The sequence below is a fragment of the Cyprinodon variegatus genome, unplaced genomic scaffold (genome assembly GCF_000732505.1).
Source record: "Cyprinodon variegatus isolate N-32 unplaced genomic scaffold, C_variegatus-1.0 Scaffold939, whole genome shotgun sequence".
Lineage (NCBI taxonomy): Eukaryota > Metazoa > Chordata > Actinopteri > Cyprinodontiformes > Cyprinodontidae > Cyprinodon > Cyprinodon variegatus.
Genome location: NW_015151392.1, coordinates 222,400 through 242,292, shown reverse-complemented (window position 1 = coordinate 242,292; position 19,893 = coordinate 222,400). Strand labels below are relative to the sequence as shown.

The window sequence follows — 19,893 nt, the reverse complement described above, 5'->3', positions numbered from 1 at the left end:
AGCTGCTGTTGCTGTTGACAGGTTAGAAAGCAGGCATGCAGTTCTTTCTGGACTCCATACATCACAACTTGTCTGTCTTTTATGACACACAGCTCTTATCTGTTGCATAAATATCTACCAGTAAAAAAAAAAAAAAAGAATACATCAGCATGACCTGCCCTCTTATGAACCAGAACCAGAACAGAATGGAATTTGAAACGTTTTAGCCAAAAATGTTTCCATGGTCAAGGTGTTTTTTGCAGAAACGTTTCAGATTTCGTTCTGTTCTCCAGCTTCGCTAGAGTCCGTCGGGAGCTGGAGGTGATCGATGCCTAGGTGAGTGACCTCTGGCACACACTGTGACATGCTCAACCAAACACTGATTGGTTTTAACGTAAGAGTACAGCCGACTGGGAGTCACTGACTGAGTGCAGCTCCTCTCTGCTGTGACTGTGTCTCTGATGGAAAAAACAGCAGCTCCTGGAGACTTTTGACCCTGTACATGATGTCCTGAAAAGCTGGCTGCTTTATTCTTAGTTGAGGCTTTGCTTTTTAAATCAAAGATTAAATATGAATCAGACTACCCTTCCTTTTTTGAATTAGCCTGTTTGGATAAAATTAGAGCATTGAATTTAATCTTTTATTTAACTTCTGTTCCTTTATTTCCCTTCATTCTAAATCTGATGTAAATATGACCCAGCATTTTCCTGTTTTGGTCTTCTTATTACGTCGGGGTAATGCAAGCCAAGTTAATGTGTTTCCTATGAGCTTTGATGGATTGTGTGTCTCTGTGTCACTTAGGCTGTGTGGTGAGTGTAGATAAGCCCCTTATGAGGTGAAAAGCCCTCCCCATCCTGCAGTATCCCCTCCCAGCACCACCAGCAGGAATAAGGGATGTCAGGTCTGTTCCTCTTTCTGGCAGTCCTCATTGTCTCCTGCAGCATCCAGGTGGGTTTCATTACATCTTTAACGTTAACAGGCAAATGTAAACTACATAGGCAACCTTTTGATAGTTTAAAGAAAGGTTCAGAAAGTCTAAGTAAGGAATCAGTGAATTTATTTACACTTTTTGTAAGCTTGTTGATTATAAATTTGGAATAATATGTTACAGTGTGGCAATTGAGAAGTGAAAATATGAAGACATTATGTTTTTAACCATTCATAAATTGTTAACAATAAGCTGTGAATAACTTTGACAGGTGTAAAACATGATTTCTCACATTTCCTCAGAGATTGCAATGGGTATGAACAATTTCCAACATGCAATCTTAAAGGTGCTCTATTAAAAAATACTGTTTCTAGCATTTTCTAGCCTTTATTTCTGTTATTAATGATTATTTTAAAGCCAATAGTATTCAAATATTATATTAAATCAATAAAATGAAGGATTCAATACAGAGCTATTGGTTAGAGGAGAAGTGTGCTTTACATCTGCCTCAAAATGTAATCTTAACTCTAACAATCGCGTCTGGTCAGAATACATATTATTACATTATTTTGTCATTATTTAAAGTCTATAATGCAAGCCATCTAAAAAATCTTTAAAGGCAAAATAGAACTATAGTATCACAGATCATCCACCATGATTTACAATGGGTTGAATATGACTTTTCACATATTATTTTACACTGAAACACTAATAAGGTATGCTAAAAAAATAAGGAGACAACAACAACAACAACAGGACATCATAGCAAAAATGAAGAGACACCTCTAAGGGTATTGGAAATACAACCCTGGTGTCCCTCATTTGATTTGCCTGTTTGATTGGTCCTTATTTAATCACTTTGGGCCAAAATGTATTTTTGTTACTATAGACCCACATGCTAATTATTGATCAGCCACATACATAGATTTCTGGTTTAAATCTGTAATCAAATGTTGCCAAAATGCATAAAATTGTCTCACAACTTCAACGATTTTTATTTTTTTACAGGGACATTGCCCTTAATTTCCCAGAAATTATATTGTGAGGAACAAGCAAGCAAAGATTGATTTTCAAAGACACTCTTTTTTACTCTGGCAGGATACCCAATTACATTAAGAGATAGTTTATATATTTTACCCAAATAGTTTTTATAGTCAAATATCATATGTTATTTTAAAAATGTTTGTGTGAAGCTCATGTTTTTTAACATATTCAGTTGTTTACCTACTGTACTCTGATCACCACATCCACAGTAACTGAATCCTCAGGATGTTACTGCACATTTTATTGAATTTTCTCCTGTGTGTCCCCCTAGATGTCTCCTGCTGTTACCTTGGATAAGCTGAAGGATGACTGGAACCAGTATAAGACAGAATGTGAACATAACAACAGTCAATATCCCTCCAGCAGTGGTAAGGTTACAATAAATGTATTTTTTTAGTTGTTTTTTTTTTTTACTTTGAATCTTCCCTTTAACTATGCCTGCACTGAGTCCTACTGATGGTAGTTAAATATAATATAATGAAGAATCAAAAACGAGAAGTCCCTAAACCTGCCTGAACTGCATCCAAACACACATTTCCCCTTTATGTTGGCGCATCATGTCAGTTTTATCATTGTTTACTTTTTGGGGGGGGGTTTTGAGTCGAAAAGGGTCACATTGAGCAAACTTGTTTTCCGAAGTGGTTCTCTCCTTCTATGAAAATCAGCAAAACAACAAAAAATACATAAAAATGTTTGCACTTTTCAAACTGCATAGGGATAAGATTTACAGGCCTTGCAACCAGGACAACAATAATACTTCTTACACATTAAGTTTTTCCGCAAGATAATTTCATATAAAAGCTGTAGAAAAGGCTAAAAATCTTAAGTGCAGATGAGATGGTTTAGACATAATAAGCGAACACATGGGGAAACAGTTTGCATTTGCATCCCCTAAAGACAATCTGAAGTAGCAGGAGATTTTCCACTTGTTATATAGTGAATTTAGCTCTTCAGCTGCATTACCTTCTGTCTGCAAGTTCTGTTTTAACTTTTAAAACAAGCAGCTTCCCCCACTTTTTGCTATCTATATGAAGTGAAGCTCTCAGTTCTCCAACGTTTCAACTCTTATATAGCGTCCCTGCTGTTCCATTAGTGTGAGAGCAGCTAAACTGCTATAGAGGACCTAGAATACATCACTTTGTTCTCACAGGTCCCAGCTGTCGATACTCTGACAATCAGGACTGATATCCTCTGATGAGAGACATAATGAAACATGGGAGGAGTGATTTTGAGATGAAAGACCATAATGTTCAAGATACCATAATGAGATAACATAATGACTTCCAGCAAACATCCCTTCAAAGACTGTTGTGAAACTTGAAGAGTCAAAGACAAGCTATTAGGGCTACACTGATGCTTTTTTCCCGGCTTTCTTTTATTGTTTTTATCCTTAGGTCTTGTGTGCAACAGGACATTTGACAACTATACCTGTTGGCCTGATGGATTCCCCAACACCATCGTCAGTGTGGCGTGTCCGTGGTATTTGCCGTGGTACAATAAAGGTTAGAGACCTGTGAGTTTTTAGAAAACCATATAGCAGCATAGTCACAGAGAATCCAGCAGAAACAGACAGCTGTCTATGCCTTCTGTTTAAAAGTCTGTGTTTGTGTGTGTTTGAATAGTTCAACACGGGATGGTTTATCGTGAGTGTGATGCCAATGGCCAGTGGGTAACTAAGAAAAATACCAGCGAATGTGATATTCATGAAACAAACCGGGTAAGAATAATATTTTAACATAATTATTTTATTTATTTTATAACAAAATAAATATTTACCTGACATACTGAATATTCTTATAAGAATAGGGTATTAAAAAACATTCATTTTTAGTAGTTTCGTCATTATAATTGCTAAGTAAAAGGAGGGTCCTTTTGTACATCAGGGAATGGGTTTTATACACTTTATACACAATAAAACTAACAAGAACCAAAAATTAGGACATCTGTTGCAAAATTCTGGGTAGCATGGCTGATGTGCGTATAGAATCATGTTACTGCTTCGGTTGCACACTAAAGAGTCTCAGAAAATAAAGGCAACTAACCAACCAACCCAGCTGAGAGGTGCACCCACCTCAAAGTTGTGCATAGGATCTATTTTCTGCTCTTTTGAAGACAGGTTCTTTTATTTCATTTTACAATGAAGCTCTAGATTAAGTGGCATACTTCTTGACCTATTTCAAATTGTTGCAGCTCGATTCATAAAAGAAAAACACTGTAATTGCATTCTACATTGAGTAGTGGAAGGTGTGCAGGTAATTATTCTGTGCATTCCTTTTCGAAGCTCTTTGTGAGGCGTGTGCATAGAGTAAATACAGCCACATATTGAAACCAGTGAAGTTGGAGATGGTAGTATTCTCTTAATGTGTTGTGAAGGGGGAGCTGTCATCAGCAGCTAAAATAACAAACCTATGCAGAACAGTATTGCTGCTGACTCCTGACAAGACTAATTAATAATAGTTAAAAAATTATTAGGGCAATATGAGATAACAATAGCATTAGAAGTCATTAAGTCGTTGAATCTAGTGCATCTACAGTAATGTTACATTGCCATTCCTGCTATTTAAATCAAACTCGTTAATAAATCTATAACAAATTACAAATCAAATGTATGTGTTTTTTATACATTATCTTGCAGCCTTACTATGGATATATCCGGATCATGTACACAGTGGGCTATTCCATGTCTTTGGTGGCGTTGGTACTGGCTCTTGGTATCCTTATATTTTTCAGGTACTATTTACTTTTTATGAATTTTTTTTTTGTACAAACTTGAGCAAAGAAAAAAAAATGCAGATGATGTTTTAAAGAGANTTTTTTTTTGTACAAACTTGAGCAAAGAAAAAAAAAATGCAGATTGTAGTTTATTGAACCATGCTGCTACAAACCATTTGAATTTAAACCACTGTAAATGAAATAAAAAATAAAAGCCATGTAATGATTTCCTATTAAGACTTTTCTTGTATTTTATTTTATTTTTGTCAGAAAACTGCACTGCATGAGGAACAACATTCACATGAATTTATTTGCTTCCTTCATCCTACGAGCCCTATCTGTCCTTATCAAAGACGCTCTGCTGGAGGCTAACCTAACATTGGATAAGATCAGTGGAGAAGAGGAGCAGGGCTTTGTCAGTGAATCTGTACCCCCAGTGGAGTTGCTGGTAAGTCTGTTGAAAGGAAAAACTTAACACTCCACAATGAGTTCTTGGTTCATAAGAATATTCTCAATTATTTATGGAGGATAATTATCTTATAAGAAAGGTTTTCTAATTGTCAAGATCTCAAACTGCTGTCGTCCATGACACAATACAACTTGCTTTACATTTATTAGATATCTAAACTACTTACAAACTGAAATCATTTGCAACACACCCTGTAAAACGCAGAGTACTATACTCTACAATTTGCCCAATTCAGAATTCGGGATAGATAATACAATAGGAAGTAAATGGACTATTGTGCACACAAGACATAAACACTTTCATAATAAAGAAGAAAATTTGATTTACAAATAGAATTAAGAATACACAATACAATCAGGATCAAAATTGTATCTGGACAGAAATAAATGTAAATGAAGAACAAATAAAAGGAATTTCAAATAGTAGGAGTAAATACTCTGCATATTGAGTTGAAACAAAACAAAAACAAGAGTTCATAATTGATTAGATCACTTAAGACAGACTCATCATTTGAAGAGATGACACTTCCTGTATAAACTCGGTTTTTTTTTATTCATTATTTGCATTTTATGCATGAATAAGATGCAGGATTTTGTAAAGATATAGGTATCTTTAACCCTTAAACTGTTTCCCATAGAGGTAGAATAGAACAGGTTTCTTTTCTAATTACATTAACATGATTAAAACATTAAGTTATCAAGCATAGGTTTCAGGTGTCAAAATATATTTTCTTTTAGGGTCTAACTCAGAATTTTATTAAATATTTGTACACTGAGAATATATTTTAGAATAGAAAATGGGAGAACAAAAAATAAAAGAGCTCAAAGTTTCTGAATTTTTCCGAAAAGTACATCAAACTGGGCCACAGCTTTAATTATAGGAAACAGAAAATTTTAGGTACTGGTAGACCAGATGAATCGTTTTCCTTTATTAGAACCATTGGTTTTCGTGCTTTATGGTTCTGCCACCTCAGTCATACGTTCTGCTGAAAGGGTCATTCAGTTTGGTAGCTCTGTCTGCCTAGAGGTTGGGGACAGATGAAGGATGGTCGGGAACCCTGGCAGCCAGACAGTACTGGAGTCCTATCCCACACAGGATCACAAAATGAAAAGAATTATATTACATAAAAATTTAATTTAAAGATTTTAGGCCATAAAATAGAATAATTTGAATCATTTTGTTTGTCCTGTATAAAAGGTCCCTCATGAAATAATTTGTAGAAATACCTTCAGGCCTAAAATTGTTGAAGTAGCAGTGATAGGTCTGCATTCATGCACCACAATGAATACAAAACACAAGCATGGTTTAACTGCTTAAACCCTCCTGTTGAGTCTGTGTTACATGACGAACAGAGTTGGGTTTCTGTTTGTAATAAGCTTATTCTCAGTTATTAATTACATAATTACAAAACATTACCTTGAAACTAAAGGCCGACCCTAAAAAAATATCAAGAAGTCCTGGTATTACATTTCTGACCCCGGGCCTTATAAGGCAAAAGTGGATGACATATGGCCGAGCAATATTTTAACACTTCAAAATTAGATTAACTTAGATATCCACAAATGCAAAACAAATACTTATTGCATTAAAGACTGGTCAGGTCCTGGTGAATCGGTTAGGGATTTTCTTTGAGTACAGAAGCTTAATTCTGAGGTTCTGTCTGGCACCTTAATAAATGCTTTTCAGTTAAATAACCTCTATGAGGATGGTGACTAATTAGCTTTAGCTTTTTAGGTAACCTAAACATTACTAATGTCAAGCATCCAATGAGCTGCATTGATTCTCCAATGGAGGGATTCACAGATGTGCAACTTTATTATAAATATCAAAGGGTAACAGCAGCTAACTATTGATCCTAAATCCCACAGTCAGAAGGAGATGCCATCAGCAGAAGCAATGATCCGACCATGTTTAGCTGGAAATGCATCTGTAGTATTATAAATTTCTCTTTCATGAATTTCTCTTGCAGATGACAGTTAGCTGTCGCACGGCCTTGGTGATGATGCAGTACAGCATCATGGCTAACAGCTACTGGTTGGTGGTGGAAGGCATCTACCTCCATAACCTTCTGGTCATTAGCGTCTTCACAGAAAGGAACTATTTCAAAGTGTACCTGTGCATTGGTTGGGGTGAGTTGTCCCATTTGGTATCCATAGGTGTGTCACCATGTCAGCATATGATCAACGGGAATAAAGGCTAAAGCAAAAAATAATAGTTTTTCATACTTTTTCCACAGGTACACCATTATTATTCCTCATCCCATGGGGAATCTCAAAATATTTATATGAAAATAATGAGTAAGTTCCTTTGTTCATTTTTAAGTGACAAAAACATTTTTTTTCCTTTATGTAAGCTCATTAACAAAGTATTTTCACAAGGCGTTTCTGATGGACTCTAAATGTTTGATTTTAAATCCACAGTAGCTAGTTATTGCTCTGAGGTTATGTTGAATTATCTCATGGTCGGGAGTTAAGATATTAAAATGTCAGAAATAATTTAAGTTAACAGTTAACACCCTCTCGCATGACATTTAGTGGTAAAAGGAGGGATGAGAATCTAAAAATCACATTTTCTAAATACCAAAAATCATCAGTTAGCACAAAAAAGTGTTGCAAATCTAAGAAAAAAAAAACATTGTAAATTAAAAATCAAGTGTTTGAAAACATGACAAATGTCAAGAAATGTTTTGCTGATATTCTTTTCAATGCATTTCTATACACAGATGCTGGGAGCAGAATACGGACATGAGTATCTGGTGGATAATCCGAGCCCCAAATCTGCTTTCCGTCATGGTAATTTACAGCAACATCCATTTTTTATTCTTTATTTTTATGTCCAAATTTAGAACCAATGTAATCCCTAGAAAATCCCACACGCACAACCAGCGTCTTGCGTTTCCACTTGACTGCATTGTGTTTTTGTCAAATTGCACAGTATGCAATATTAAAAACAGCTCATTTATTTATGGAGTGTGAAAAGCTGGCTGGGCTTCAGATATAATGTCTGGGAAGCATGTTAGCCCTACTAAGATTCTAGGTTAAATGCAATTATCATTCATTTTATCCAGCAACACAGTTCATGTGTGCTCTGCACGGGTCAGTTCAGACTGTTTATGTTGCTCCGATCGGTCATGCAGCCAGACATCCTGGCATGTTCCATGCATTAATCGTGCAGCTAAGTGGCCTGTATCCCCCAGGAATTCCTGTGTTTGAGTTGTTTGTAGGAATGGCAGGGCTGGTCCTCCTTTCAGAGTTTCCCTGGTTTTCCTTATCCGTTTTTGTTTTTTGTTTTCTTCCAAGCTCAACATCAGAGCAGAACAATCCAAGACACTTTTAAAAACAAGAAATCTCTTTAAGAAAAATAATTAACCTACCTTGTGCAAAAATCTGAATCCTTAAAAATATATTATTCACTATGATCACAGCCCACTGGGATCACATTTAAAACATTCAGTAAAGACAATGTATTCATCAATATTTTAGGTTTTATGTTTCTCTGAAAACAAAAATAACAGATTCATGTGTCCAAATTAGGGTCAGCACACTTTCCTCACTCAAGTCCCCCCAAATTAACAGGTTAAATCCTGAAGTTTTTTTTCTAAGAAGCACCTGCTGGTTCTTTAAAATGCCAGCTGAAGTAAAAAAGCTGAAATCTGTTCAGAAATGTTAACTGTTCCACATCACAAAGTTACACAAGAAGTTTAATTTTTTTAAGTATTTCTAAACAAAATCTGTTATTAAAGGCTTTTTTTTTTTGTTCTTTATGCCTATTTTATTTTCACATTTGGTTTACCAAATAAATTCCTACAACCTTAACATAATCAGAAAAACAATGTTTATGATTTATATTTTTTTCCAGACTAAATTTCAGGCAATGATTACGATGTGACTGGAATCAATAATCATCAAAGGATTTTACTTTCTGCTTTTAATATCTTTAACTCAATTTATTGAAATTTCTTTTGTTTTTGTTTTTATCTGTGGGTTTTAGATTTCTGCAGTGCAATGCCGCAGGCTTAGATCTTAATCAGTTATTCTAATCTGTTCTGCTCCATTATTTTATTTTCAGAAGTTCTTATCTTTGGACTTTTTCCTCTTATATTTAAAGAAACTTCCAGTCAGATTTGTTGCGTTTGAATGCCTCTGTGATCATTTCTTCCAGTATTGTGAAGATTTTATTTCCTTTTTTTTTCTCTGGTAAATCATTTAAAACATTTCTTTCCAAAGTATTTTTGCTGCATGACTTTTTTCCCTTTGATATAACAACCGAACATTTGTGTGTGTTGTTGGGATTTCACTGGCGACCATCAGTTACAGCCAACAGATTATCAGTAGCCTTTACAACTTTAAAGCTTGGTTGCATTAATATCTCAGCCTTTAAAAATCTTTGAAGGTAATATTTAGTCCATCATCTTAAACTGGATGAAGAATGCTACAAAGGCAATCTAAACTAAATAGCCTGGCCAGGAAAACATTACTCATGGAAGCTCCAGATATTCACAGTACTGGTAGGAGAATCTGTCGACAGGACAGTCTTGCACTCATCAACTATGTCCTTTCTGGAGGGCTATCAGCAAGACGACCTTTACTGTAAGAAGTTCCACTAACAGCACATGGAGCACATGTGGATAAAGGTACTTTCAAAATAAAGCGTTTTGACAAACCTGCAAAATACTATTAGTGGTGAAAACTAATACACATTACTGTGGATATGCTATACACACAATGCAGCATGATGGTGTCAGCATAATGGTGTGGGAGGCCTTTCTCTGATAGAGAAGTGGGTTACAGTGATTGAAGGATAAAGTAAATACAAGGCAAACAATGATAATTAAAAGCATATCCAAGGCTATGAACACTTTGAAAGACAGCAATTTAAAACATACAGAACTATAATGAAAAATTTAAATGAAGCATTTGCAGGTGTTATATGGCCCAGTAAGAAACCAGACCTATTTTGGGCAGAAAAGGTGTGATAGGTCTTGAAGATTCCTCCACAAGCTTTTTCTTAAGAAAAATAATCTTTTTTTTTTTAAATCTCTAAATCCACAAACTGTCAGGTTTAAACTAACAATACTTGCAGCTTTATATTTGGCAAAAGGTGGTTCTAAAAGTTTTGCTTCTGAGGGTAATTAAAAATACACACCATACCTTTCAATGGATTTTTTTCTCAAGCAGTGTTTTTATCGTCAACAGTGACGATTATTGTTGACGCTCCTTTTTTCATATAACGATAGTGAAAACAGACAAGCTAAATATGGATCTTTGTTGACGAAAACTTGAGAGTTATGGGTGTGAGTTTTAGTCAACGAGACGAGACTAAATAAAAATTAGAGGGTAGTCGGTCAGACATTTAAAATGCATCATTGCGCTGTAATTTGCTAATCAGTATCAGCCATGGTGCTGCATCCTGTTTGATCACGCGGCTCACCTGCCGTGCAGCGGTGCTCACTCTGCATGACCACAGATAGATTATGGCAGCAACGGTGAGAAAATAATCTGGAAATAATCCAGAATGATCCAGGGATCTGACAGAACACCAGTAATGCATGCTGAACTCAATCCGAACACAAACTATTCTCCCATCTGTGCTTGTGCAGAAATGTGTCTTTTCACACGCGTAGCCCAGAGTCTGCGCTTCTCTCCCTCTATACTGATGGTTCGCCCTCAGCAGCATGGCTCTTCCTGCTTTCGCTACTTAATAAACTATGTGGCTGACAATCCTTTGCCAATCCTTTGACAATCATTTGCCCTTTGTCTATCTATTAAGATTGTATTTCTTCTTGTGTATTTCTTTTCCCCATCAGTGTCCTGTCTGGCAATGTGGCAATATTATTTGTCTTGATGCCAAAATGAGCCCAACAGATTTTACTTTCACAAGTGGAGCAATACAGCTTTTGCCAGTGTTCTGCTTGATTTATGCATAAAAATAGCTTTATTATAACTCATGCATAAAGTATTTCAGATTATATGGACACTGCAATGGGAAAGTAGAACATGAAAGGAAAACAAAAACAAGAAAAATGAGAAAAGATGAAAGAAAGAGGAGATAAAAGGGAGACAAGTACTTGTAGTTTTTTGTGAGAGTGCACTTGTGCATGTAAAGTTTGTCCAAAGGAAAGACGCTCAATAGTGGTTGTGAAGAACCAAAGAATCGACCGCCCCCCACCCCCCCCACCCCCAGAGCACGGAGGCAAGCGCCAGGGGACCCAAAACCCCACATGCTTAAAGGGAGCCCCACAGGAAAGACATCCAAGTGGGCCCAACACAGGAAATCTGCCCCCCCACAAAGGGAAAAGGAAAGACAGCCCGGAGTAAATCCCCCAGCCACCGCAATGCCGAAGCCCCCAGGCTCCGCTGGCAGCCAGCCACCCTGAAGTGGAACCGGCCATGGGCCACAGGGACCCGAGGGCCCAGGGGCGCCCCGCCGGGGCAGGACGGGGGGAATGGGACCCTTCCCCCCACCCCTTTTTGGGGAGTGCAGGAGTGTCAGCCCCAGTCCGGCAAGCCACACAGGCCCCGCAACAACCACCGTCAGGACTCCAGACTAGATGCCCCGCTCTTCCTCCAGGCCCCAGACTCCAGACAGCAACCGGAGAACGGGGGTGTGAGAAAGACCTCGATCCTCCCTGCTCCCGCTCAAATTCTGTGTTGTTGCATGTTTTTCTCAAGTGTATTTAAAACTGGGAGTACCAAAGGGGATGCCCGGCACACGACCCCCCACCAAACACCCCCCCACCCCCAAAACCCCCGACCCGCCACCACCCCCCAACCCCCCCCACCCCAGCGGAAGGTAGCTTGTGCCAGCGCACCCCCCCAATGAACCAGTCAGAACCCAGAATGTCTAAATGCGAGAGGGGCTGGAGGGAGCCATCCGAGGTGAGGTCCACACAATAAGCCCACCCCAGGTGTCTTTACCCCTCACCCACCCAAACAATGGCCTACATAGATGTGTCTTGTGAAAATGTTCTGAATGAAAGTGTCTAAAATGCAGAATAAAATTGGGGTGAGGGACATCATCAGAAGGTGGGAGCCTCCAGTAATAACCCCCTCCCCAAGGTCCTACATGTGTGGCAGCATGATGGAGCAAGCAGAGGGAGGAAGATTTAATTTCTTCCAGCTCAGCTTCGCTTTAACGTGAATCAGATTATTGATTTTTTTTCACTCCTTCTCATAGACAGTTGAGTTCAAAAAAAGTTTTTTAACTGGAGTCTTGTTATCCTAATCCTTATCTTTGTTTTGAAATCTTTAACGGAATCATAAGCAACTGCTTTTGTAAAGTATTCCCTCTCTGTTTGACTTGGATAACAATTCGTGTTGCAGAACTTTTCCCTTGGTTGGGTGTTGTGTAATAGCTTTCTTTGCTTACCAAAGGCTTTCTGGAATCATCCACAGATGTTATCTTCAATGGAAGCCCAGACTTTCTTACGTTGCTTTCATTAAAATATTTTAACTCCATCATTTAGATTACATTTAGAATTAATCCTTGCCCAATAGAAGAGTGAATGACAACCTTAGGAACGTCTTGAATCTCAAAGACTAAAGAATCTGGCTTTTCTTAGCAAGCAGGGTCCTTATCTGTGGGGAAGGGAATTTAAAGTCTGCACAGTCAATCACTTTATGCTCCAGTAAGCATTGTGAAACTATGTTGTTTTTTTAAACAGTAAGTCTATAGATTTACTTGACTGGATGTTTTGAGTCGGAATCCCTCAACAAGAAATCAACAAACTATTTAGTTAATTGCCAGCAAAGCAAGTTTGATTATTTCTGGTCACCATCAGATTGATTTGAATGTTAAAAAAAACTTTCACGGGTTTAGTTTAAAACTGTTGGAAATAAACAAAAAAATGGCGCATGTAAAAAGGCATGCAATTGAAACAGCATTTCTGAGTTGCAAAACACTGAAAGTAGCAGCAGACACTCTTGAAAGTTCTTTTACAACAACAGTAATAAAACAATTTTTAAGCTGTAACGAAAATCTTTCTGTCTTTTTTCCAGATAAACTTCATTATCTTTATACATATCATCAAAATCCTGGTTTCAAAGCTTCAAGCTCACCAAATGAGATACACCGACTATAAAGTCAGGTGAGTTTTAATGTGAAATTCATCTTTTTCATTTGTGTTTCTTATTTGCAATTTAGTTTATGTTTTTTATTTTCATTTTTTTACATCTCAGGTTGGCAAAGTCAACTCTAACATTGATCCCACTTCTGGGGATCCATCAGATGTTCTTTATCTTCCTGCCTGATGAGACCACCAACGACACGCCACATTTACATATCACTAAGCTCTTCATGGACCTCTTCTTCTCCTCCTTCCAGGTTGGAGCAAGGTGTTAGGAGCTAACATGTATAGGAACCTAGTTTTGCATTTATAAATTAAATTATCTATGGTGACATAACAGTAATAATAAAGAGCTTTAAAAAAGATAAACTGCTGTTCTATATAGAAAGTCATGCATAATGTCATGGTTCAGCAGGCACTGCATAAAAACACTTACCGGTAAATCTGCCTAAAAATAAACCATCAAATTGTGCAAGATTGTGGTGCAGTAAAAGGTTCTGCTGAGAAAAAAAAAAGAGAAGTAGGTCCTATTACTTTTTAAAACACAGATGTCCCTCAAATGTACACGCTTGTATTTTTACTAAGAATGACTATCCTGATATACAATAACTTACTTCAAAAATGGTTTTTCATATCTGTTCCATCTCTGTTCTCTTTGTTTCTTGTTTATTTCTTTTCCCTGCATTCATAAATCATAACCTCAGCTCACAACGTGTCTCCTCCAATCAGGTCCCCGTAGCCATGTCCCTCCTAGTTGTGACACGAATCCCTATTCACACTGTTGCTTTTTCTGTGATATTATATACAAAGAGAAGATTTGTCACACACATTCTTATCAGATTGCACTGCAGGAGAAAATAAAGACAGAATAAGAGAAAAGAACTGAAACAGGATACAAAGGAGTAAATTTAAGCGCTAATATAATTAAATATTAATTTTTAACATCGCATGTAATGCAAATACAGATTTGTTCCATTGATTATGTTGAAAATTATCGTGTTTTTTTCTCAGAAAACTAATTCAACCCCTTGACAATTATTTGCCTTTAAGTAGTTCCCATTTTGTTATTTTAAACCTTCCATTCATTTTAGAAATACATTAAAATATCAGTATATAAAAAATTTGTGACAATATTTTTAACCGTCAACAACAACATACACCATTACCTGTTGTAACAGAATAGGAACATGCCAAAGGATCTTAAGTTCACGCTGATGTGTAATAACCGGAGGTAGGCACATGCTATCTTTGCTTTGTATATAATAGAAAATGTTTTTTTTTTTTTGTATATTTGCAACAATGGGTTTCAAGTTGTATTTAAAGCTTAAATTAAACTGCACATATTTTTGACAAATTTAATCTAAATAAGCCAGAGGAAAATAATTATTTTGAGACTCAACTGTAAGTTTTGGTCAAAGTGGTACTTATAAAAAGAGCACCCTGGGTGAGATACCTACCTAGACCAATAGACATGTCATCCTCATTCTGATTGTGTAAAAAATACAATGCTCTAATGCACATGTATATGGGTGGTAAATCTTAGACACATCTTTATGAATGCTGGGCAACTGCCCATATGGTTTCCAATGATTTTATTTATTTGAATGAAAGAGCTGAAAACAGATATTCCTGTGGTCTCGAAAGTGTTATTGCATTTAGACAGATGCTCTAAGTCTAACATTGTATATGATGTCTTCTCAGGGTCTCCTTGTTGCTATTTTGTACTGTTTTGTCAACAAAGAAGTGAGTATCCTGAGCAACATTTACTAGTTTCAGGCTCAGATTTTTACATTGTCACATTTCTAATGTCTTTTGTGCTCTCGCAGGTGCAGTCTGAGATCCTAAAGAAGTGGAAGCGCTGGAAACTAGGGAGGAACATTGAGGAGGAATATCGCCACACCTACAGCAATACCAACAATACAAAGACGGGCAGTCTGCTGAACCACATCCCTCGGCTTCCCCAACTCCCGGACATCGCCAAATCTTCTGGCCCGGTCTGCAGCACTGAAGAGCAAACATGGCTTGTGGCTCGCTGCCACAATGGTACGGTCCATGGCAAGGAGATGGACAACTGTAGCTCCCAACAGAACGAAGGAACCAGCAACTCCACCCTTGTGGAGGATATCAGCCTGTCGGATAAGATACACGAAAGATCGGAAAGGGAAAGTAGAGAGCCTCCTTTGAAAGAAACAGGAGAGTGCGTTTTGGAAAGGAAGATAGACGCCTTTGAGCTCTGATGGAGCTCTGACTGAAAGCTCTAGTTGGCTGTGAAGTTATGCCGACTGATTCACTTGTGGAAGCAGTCGTCAGTCATCAGTGTCACCAGGAGACAGAGCAGCTCTAAGCCCTGAAATATGACAGCAGTATGGCATACGTCCAAATCCGAATGCTCGGTGTGCTGTGGGTCTTGTGAATGGATTATTATTGATGTTTGTCATTTTAATATATGAAGCTGCTGCCTGTTGAACAGATGTACCAACAGTAGCAAGAAAATAACAAGTAACTTTAAATGAAAACACACAGAGTTGGTGTGAGCCTCTGCTTCGGTGTTATCTGTTTGGCTAATGTGTGTTTCGTGGTACTACAAACTGAACATTGGACTGTGCACACAAAAAACAAGACCAAATGACAGAAGAAGTAGAGCAAATGGGAATGCTTGTGTACTCTATATGCTCTACTCTAGTATGTACATAATGCCATCTTCATACTGATATTAATGAAACATTACACATGGAGCGAGTGAGAGAAACAAAATTCTGGTGACTGAAGTTAGCCACAAAATTGTTTTCAATAGTATATATATATATATATATATATATATATATATATATATATATATATATATATATATATATATATATATATATATATATATACACACACAAAGGAAATCAAAGTATATACAACCTGTTTGATTTTGTTGTGCCTGTGACACTGAAGGACAAGTTGTATAAGATGGACGGATGGATGGATGGATGGATGGATGGATGGATGGATGGATGGATGGATGGATGGATGGATGGATGGATGGATGGACTTTCTTGCGTTGCTTTTGCTAAGTGTAACGGTTTTATATCGGTCACAGTTGTAAAAAGTAATTAGCCCGCAATTTCATGTTACATTGCGAACAAACGTTAATGTATTTTGCTGGAATTTATGAAAGCAGATCATAAAAACAGTATCACATTATTGAGAAGTAACACAGAAGAATAGTCTTTTTCTTCTCCTATTCACAAATATAAATATCAAGAGTGAGATCAGATGCATGACTTCAACACAATATTTTGGCTAGTTTTTTCTTCATCCGTACTCCAATATTTTGTAAAAGGGTATAAGAGTAAAAATGAATTTAAATGCTTAAAAGTATTTTATTTTTTATATTGCAGCATCAAAAATAGGTATGCCTAATTAAGTATAAGTAACAAGTATGCCTATATATATATATATATATATATGGACAATAAATGTAGGTCAGACTGTAAGCACCATCTTTTTATAGACAGTGTTTACCCGACATCCATTCTGAACAACAGTAGCCTAAAAGTGAAACCAATCTTCTTTAATTAGCTTTCAGATGATAATGTTAGCAGTACAATTGCTTGTAAAATGAAGGATTTGCCACCTGCGGAGTGTTAATTAAACTTTCAGTTACTAAAAAAAATATGCCAGAGCTTGTATGACTTGACTATTTGCACAGTGTTAATTTATAATTGCTAAATGTTATATACATTTATTTAGGTGCTTATTCAGATGATTTAGTATTCTTGTAAACAAGTGTTTATACAGGGTATACACTTTTGACTTTATTATTCCAGATTTGTGGATGTATTATGCTAAACAGGATTACGCTCTGAAGCCAAAAGGCTATTTGGTTGATGAAAAACAGAGGGGCTCAGAGGTTAAAGGCTGCTATAATTAAGCCCCAGTCTGGCATTTAGACTCAAAGTACAGGACATTCCCAGATCTCATGCCAATATACTGCATAAAGTGAAGTTTTTGTTTAAAAGTCCTCATGGACCTCACAGCAAATTCGAGCACTGCAGCAACATTTTCGTTGTGTCAGATAATTGTTCTGCTCCCAGTCAGTTTCTGCTGTTGAGTGGGTAGAAACAAAATTGCAGGCAAAAGCTATTTTCCATCAGCATCTGCTGAGGGTTGCCACAGAGCAAGTAGACACCCAATAATTGAGCTGGAAGGCCAGTGCTAACAGCGTTGCTGCAGAAGTGGAGGGGAATGCTTGCATACGCAAAAGGAATGAGTAATGACTGGTTTTGGTAAAACAGGAGCCTATCGCTAATTTAAGTGGAAGGTAAAATGTGTATTTTAATTAAATCTGACTTAGAGCATAGGTTTGGGTCATTAACCCCCTTCGTGGACCAAAGTGGTTCTGTCTGAATGTATTCTTGGAAAGGCTCAAATCAATATGTTTCTTTACACTTCTCTGTTATGTAAAGCATGGAAGGGGCAGTGGAGGCTGACTGCATTCATGCGTAAACAATCCTTCATATTGTATTATATTCATGCCAATGGTGAAAGAATAAAATTAAATGTATGTGAAACATTTACCTCACAATGTATTTTGTATTGGTGGACATTTAAGACATTAAAGAAATGGTAAAGCATTTGCTTATTAAACTGCTTTCTTTCGTAGTAGTTTTGGTTACTGTGAATATTTTTGACTGATTAGGAGGTGCTCCTAACAAAATTAAATATTGATTTGCTGTCTGGTTCAGGATCTCACTTAAAAGCCATTGTAATTGAATGATTGGGATTATTTTCTAAATGCAACTTTTTTCCTATTCCAGCTTCACTTAAGACTGCATAGCCAAATGCTTTAAATGTACAGTCTGTAATAATTTCAGGCATTTACTGACATAAATGCAATATATTATTCATATATATCTTATTTATTATCACATATGAGCTGAAAGTCTCAATCTTGATGATTGCCTTGCCTTAGAAATTGCTATTTATAATTACATAACAGTCGGTTCCCATTTGTGGAGGCAGGCATCTTTTGCACTACGGCAGAGCAGAGCTGACAAACTAGTAACTATAGAGACAGTCATTACGACCCAAATGGGACTGTGGCAAGTTAGGCCTGTATACAATCCTACAGAGACTAATAAAATATTATTTATAAAACTATCCATGTAATCTAGACTTACACAAGCCACAACTGGCAACCGCCCGGGTATCATGGAGGCAAACAATTCCAAGTGCTGGTTGGCGGTTGTTGCGTTTTTTTGATTTGTTTTTTTCTGAGTGGACTTGCATCTTCCTCTTGCTCTTGATCCATGTTTGTTTTGGTCATAGTGCCCAAAACAGGGGGACNAAGTGCTGGTTGGCGGTTGTTGCGTTTTTTTGATTTGTTTTTTTCTGAGTGGACTTGCATCTTCCTCTTGCTCTTGATCCATGTTTGTTTTGGTCATAGTGCCCAAAACAGGGGGACGAATCACCTGGACAGCAGTGGTAAGGTGAGACAACGATAGTGAGCTCAGGCAGGAACAGTCGTGAATCTATGTGAGAACAGCGACTGAAAGAGCTCCATAACAGGGACGAGGCTGCCAGCTATGGCACCCTCTGAAGCTTAGGAACCACAGCGGCAGAGGCAGCAGCTTGCCATTGGTAGCTCAGGAAGCGAGCTGAAGAGCACAACAGTAGCTCGGAGAGGCCTGCCAGGAAGCAGGGCTGATGGCCGGGAATGGGTTACAGCTGGCCCAGGCAAGCAAGAGGCTGACAGCAGAGGATCGTGCAGAGGAAGATCGAATTATTCTACCGGGTGGAGGGAGGTCCGTAGGTAGGGTGTAGTGGCTGTGGCTTATCTTGAGGAGAACGATGTGACATCGAAGGAGTCCGCCAGAATGACAGAACAGGAAGAGACGATGGCGGGCCGAGGCTAGAGGGACAGATACATGAGGACCACTGAGGATCAGAGGAGCCTGTGGCTGGAGTGATTGATGGAGCAGGATAGGAGAAGGCTTCAGCTGGTCCGTCTCTCTGCTAGAGGTAGGATACGAAACAGTCCTCTAGGGCTAAATTAAAACAGCATTTTTAAGAGCCACTCACAAACCTGTTAAGAGCATTCTCAGTGTCATCCTTTGTCAAAATTATTTTCTCTCTCTTCCATTTAGATATAAAAAAGCTTTTCTCTGCAGCCTCCTTTCCTAAAAGAGTGGTCAATTAATTATACTTTCTCATCTTCTAATTTTTATATGTGTCAATGTACTTAAGTCATTATTAGTGAGGAATTTATGGATTTGTTTCTGCGATCTAATGAAAGTAAACCTCATAATCACTTGACAAGATAGGAAAGCCATTTTGTACCATGATGGCCTCCGTATTGTTGGAGGAGAGAGGAAGTGCGTGTGTTGGGGGCTTAACAAATGCACAACATTAAGAGCGCTTCACAAAACTGTCCCCTTTACAGTCAGACGGCAGAATGTCAAGCTGCAAATACTGAACATAATGTCCATTTTAAAACCAAAACTAAGGAAGGCAAGACATAGCATTGTCAGGTTTAGTATGCAGATAAAAATGGGGCTCAAATTGCTCTGGTTTTCATCGTTTAAGTTATAAAATCAGGTCCAGTTATAAGTGGTAAATCTTTTTTCTAAACTGTAATCCTTAAAATGTTTTGCTTCATAGATGGTTTTTAACTAACACACCTTTTTAAGGCAGTTTGAAATAAAAGTA

The 19,893-nt window shown here is 37.5% G+C and overlaps 1 protein-coding gene across 2 annotated transcripts in view; it reads left to right on the top strand.

Annotated features, from left to right (window-relative positions):
* The window catches only part of gcgr (glucagon receptor), a 45,562-nt gene extending 29,573 nt beyond the window's left edge, over positions 1-15,989 (top strand). The window contains exons 2-15 of one of the 2 annotated variants that reach the window (XM_015398510.1): positions 273-315; positions 781-927; positions 2,223-2,319; positions 3,346-3,453; positions 3,574-3,668; positions 4,587-4,681; positions 4,934-5,111; positions 7,102-7,261; positions 7,369-7,429; positions 7,855-7,924; positions 13,130-13,218; positions 13,310-13,454; positions 14,899-14,940; positions 15,024-15,989. In XM_015398510.1, coding sequence (XP_015253996.1) covers positions 874-927; positions 2,223-2,319; positions 3,346-3,453; positions 3,574-3,668; positions 4,587-4,681; positions 4,934-5,111; positions 7,102-7,261; positions 7,369-7,429; positions 7,855-7,924; positions 13,130-13,218; positions 13,310-13,454; positions 14,899-14,940; positions 15,024-15,434 — 1,605 coding nt within the window. In that variant the 5' untranslated portion in view covers positions 273-315; positions 781-873 and the 3' untranslated portion in view covers positions 15,435-15,989. The remainder of the gene's footprint in view (positions 1-272; positions 316-780; positions 928-2,222; positions 2,320-3,345; positions 3,454-3,573; positions 3,669-4,586; positions 4,682-4,933; positions 5,112-7,101; positions 7,262-7,368; positions 7,430-7,854; positions 7,925-13,129; positions 13,219-13,309; positions 13,455-14,898; positions 14,941-15,023) is intronic. The other variant, XM_015398509.1, reaches the window with a different exon arrangement.
* Positions 15,990-19,893: the final 3,904 nt, after the last annotated feature.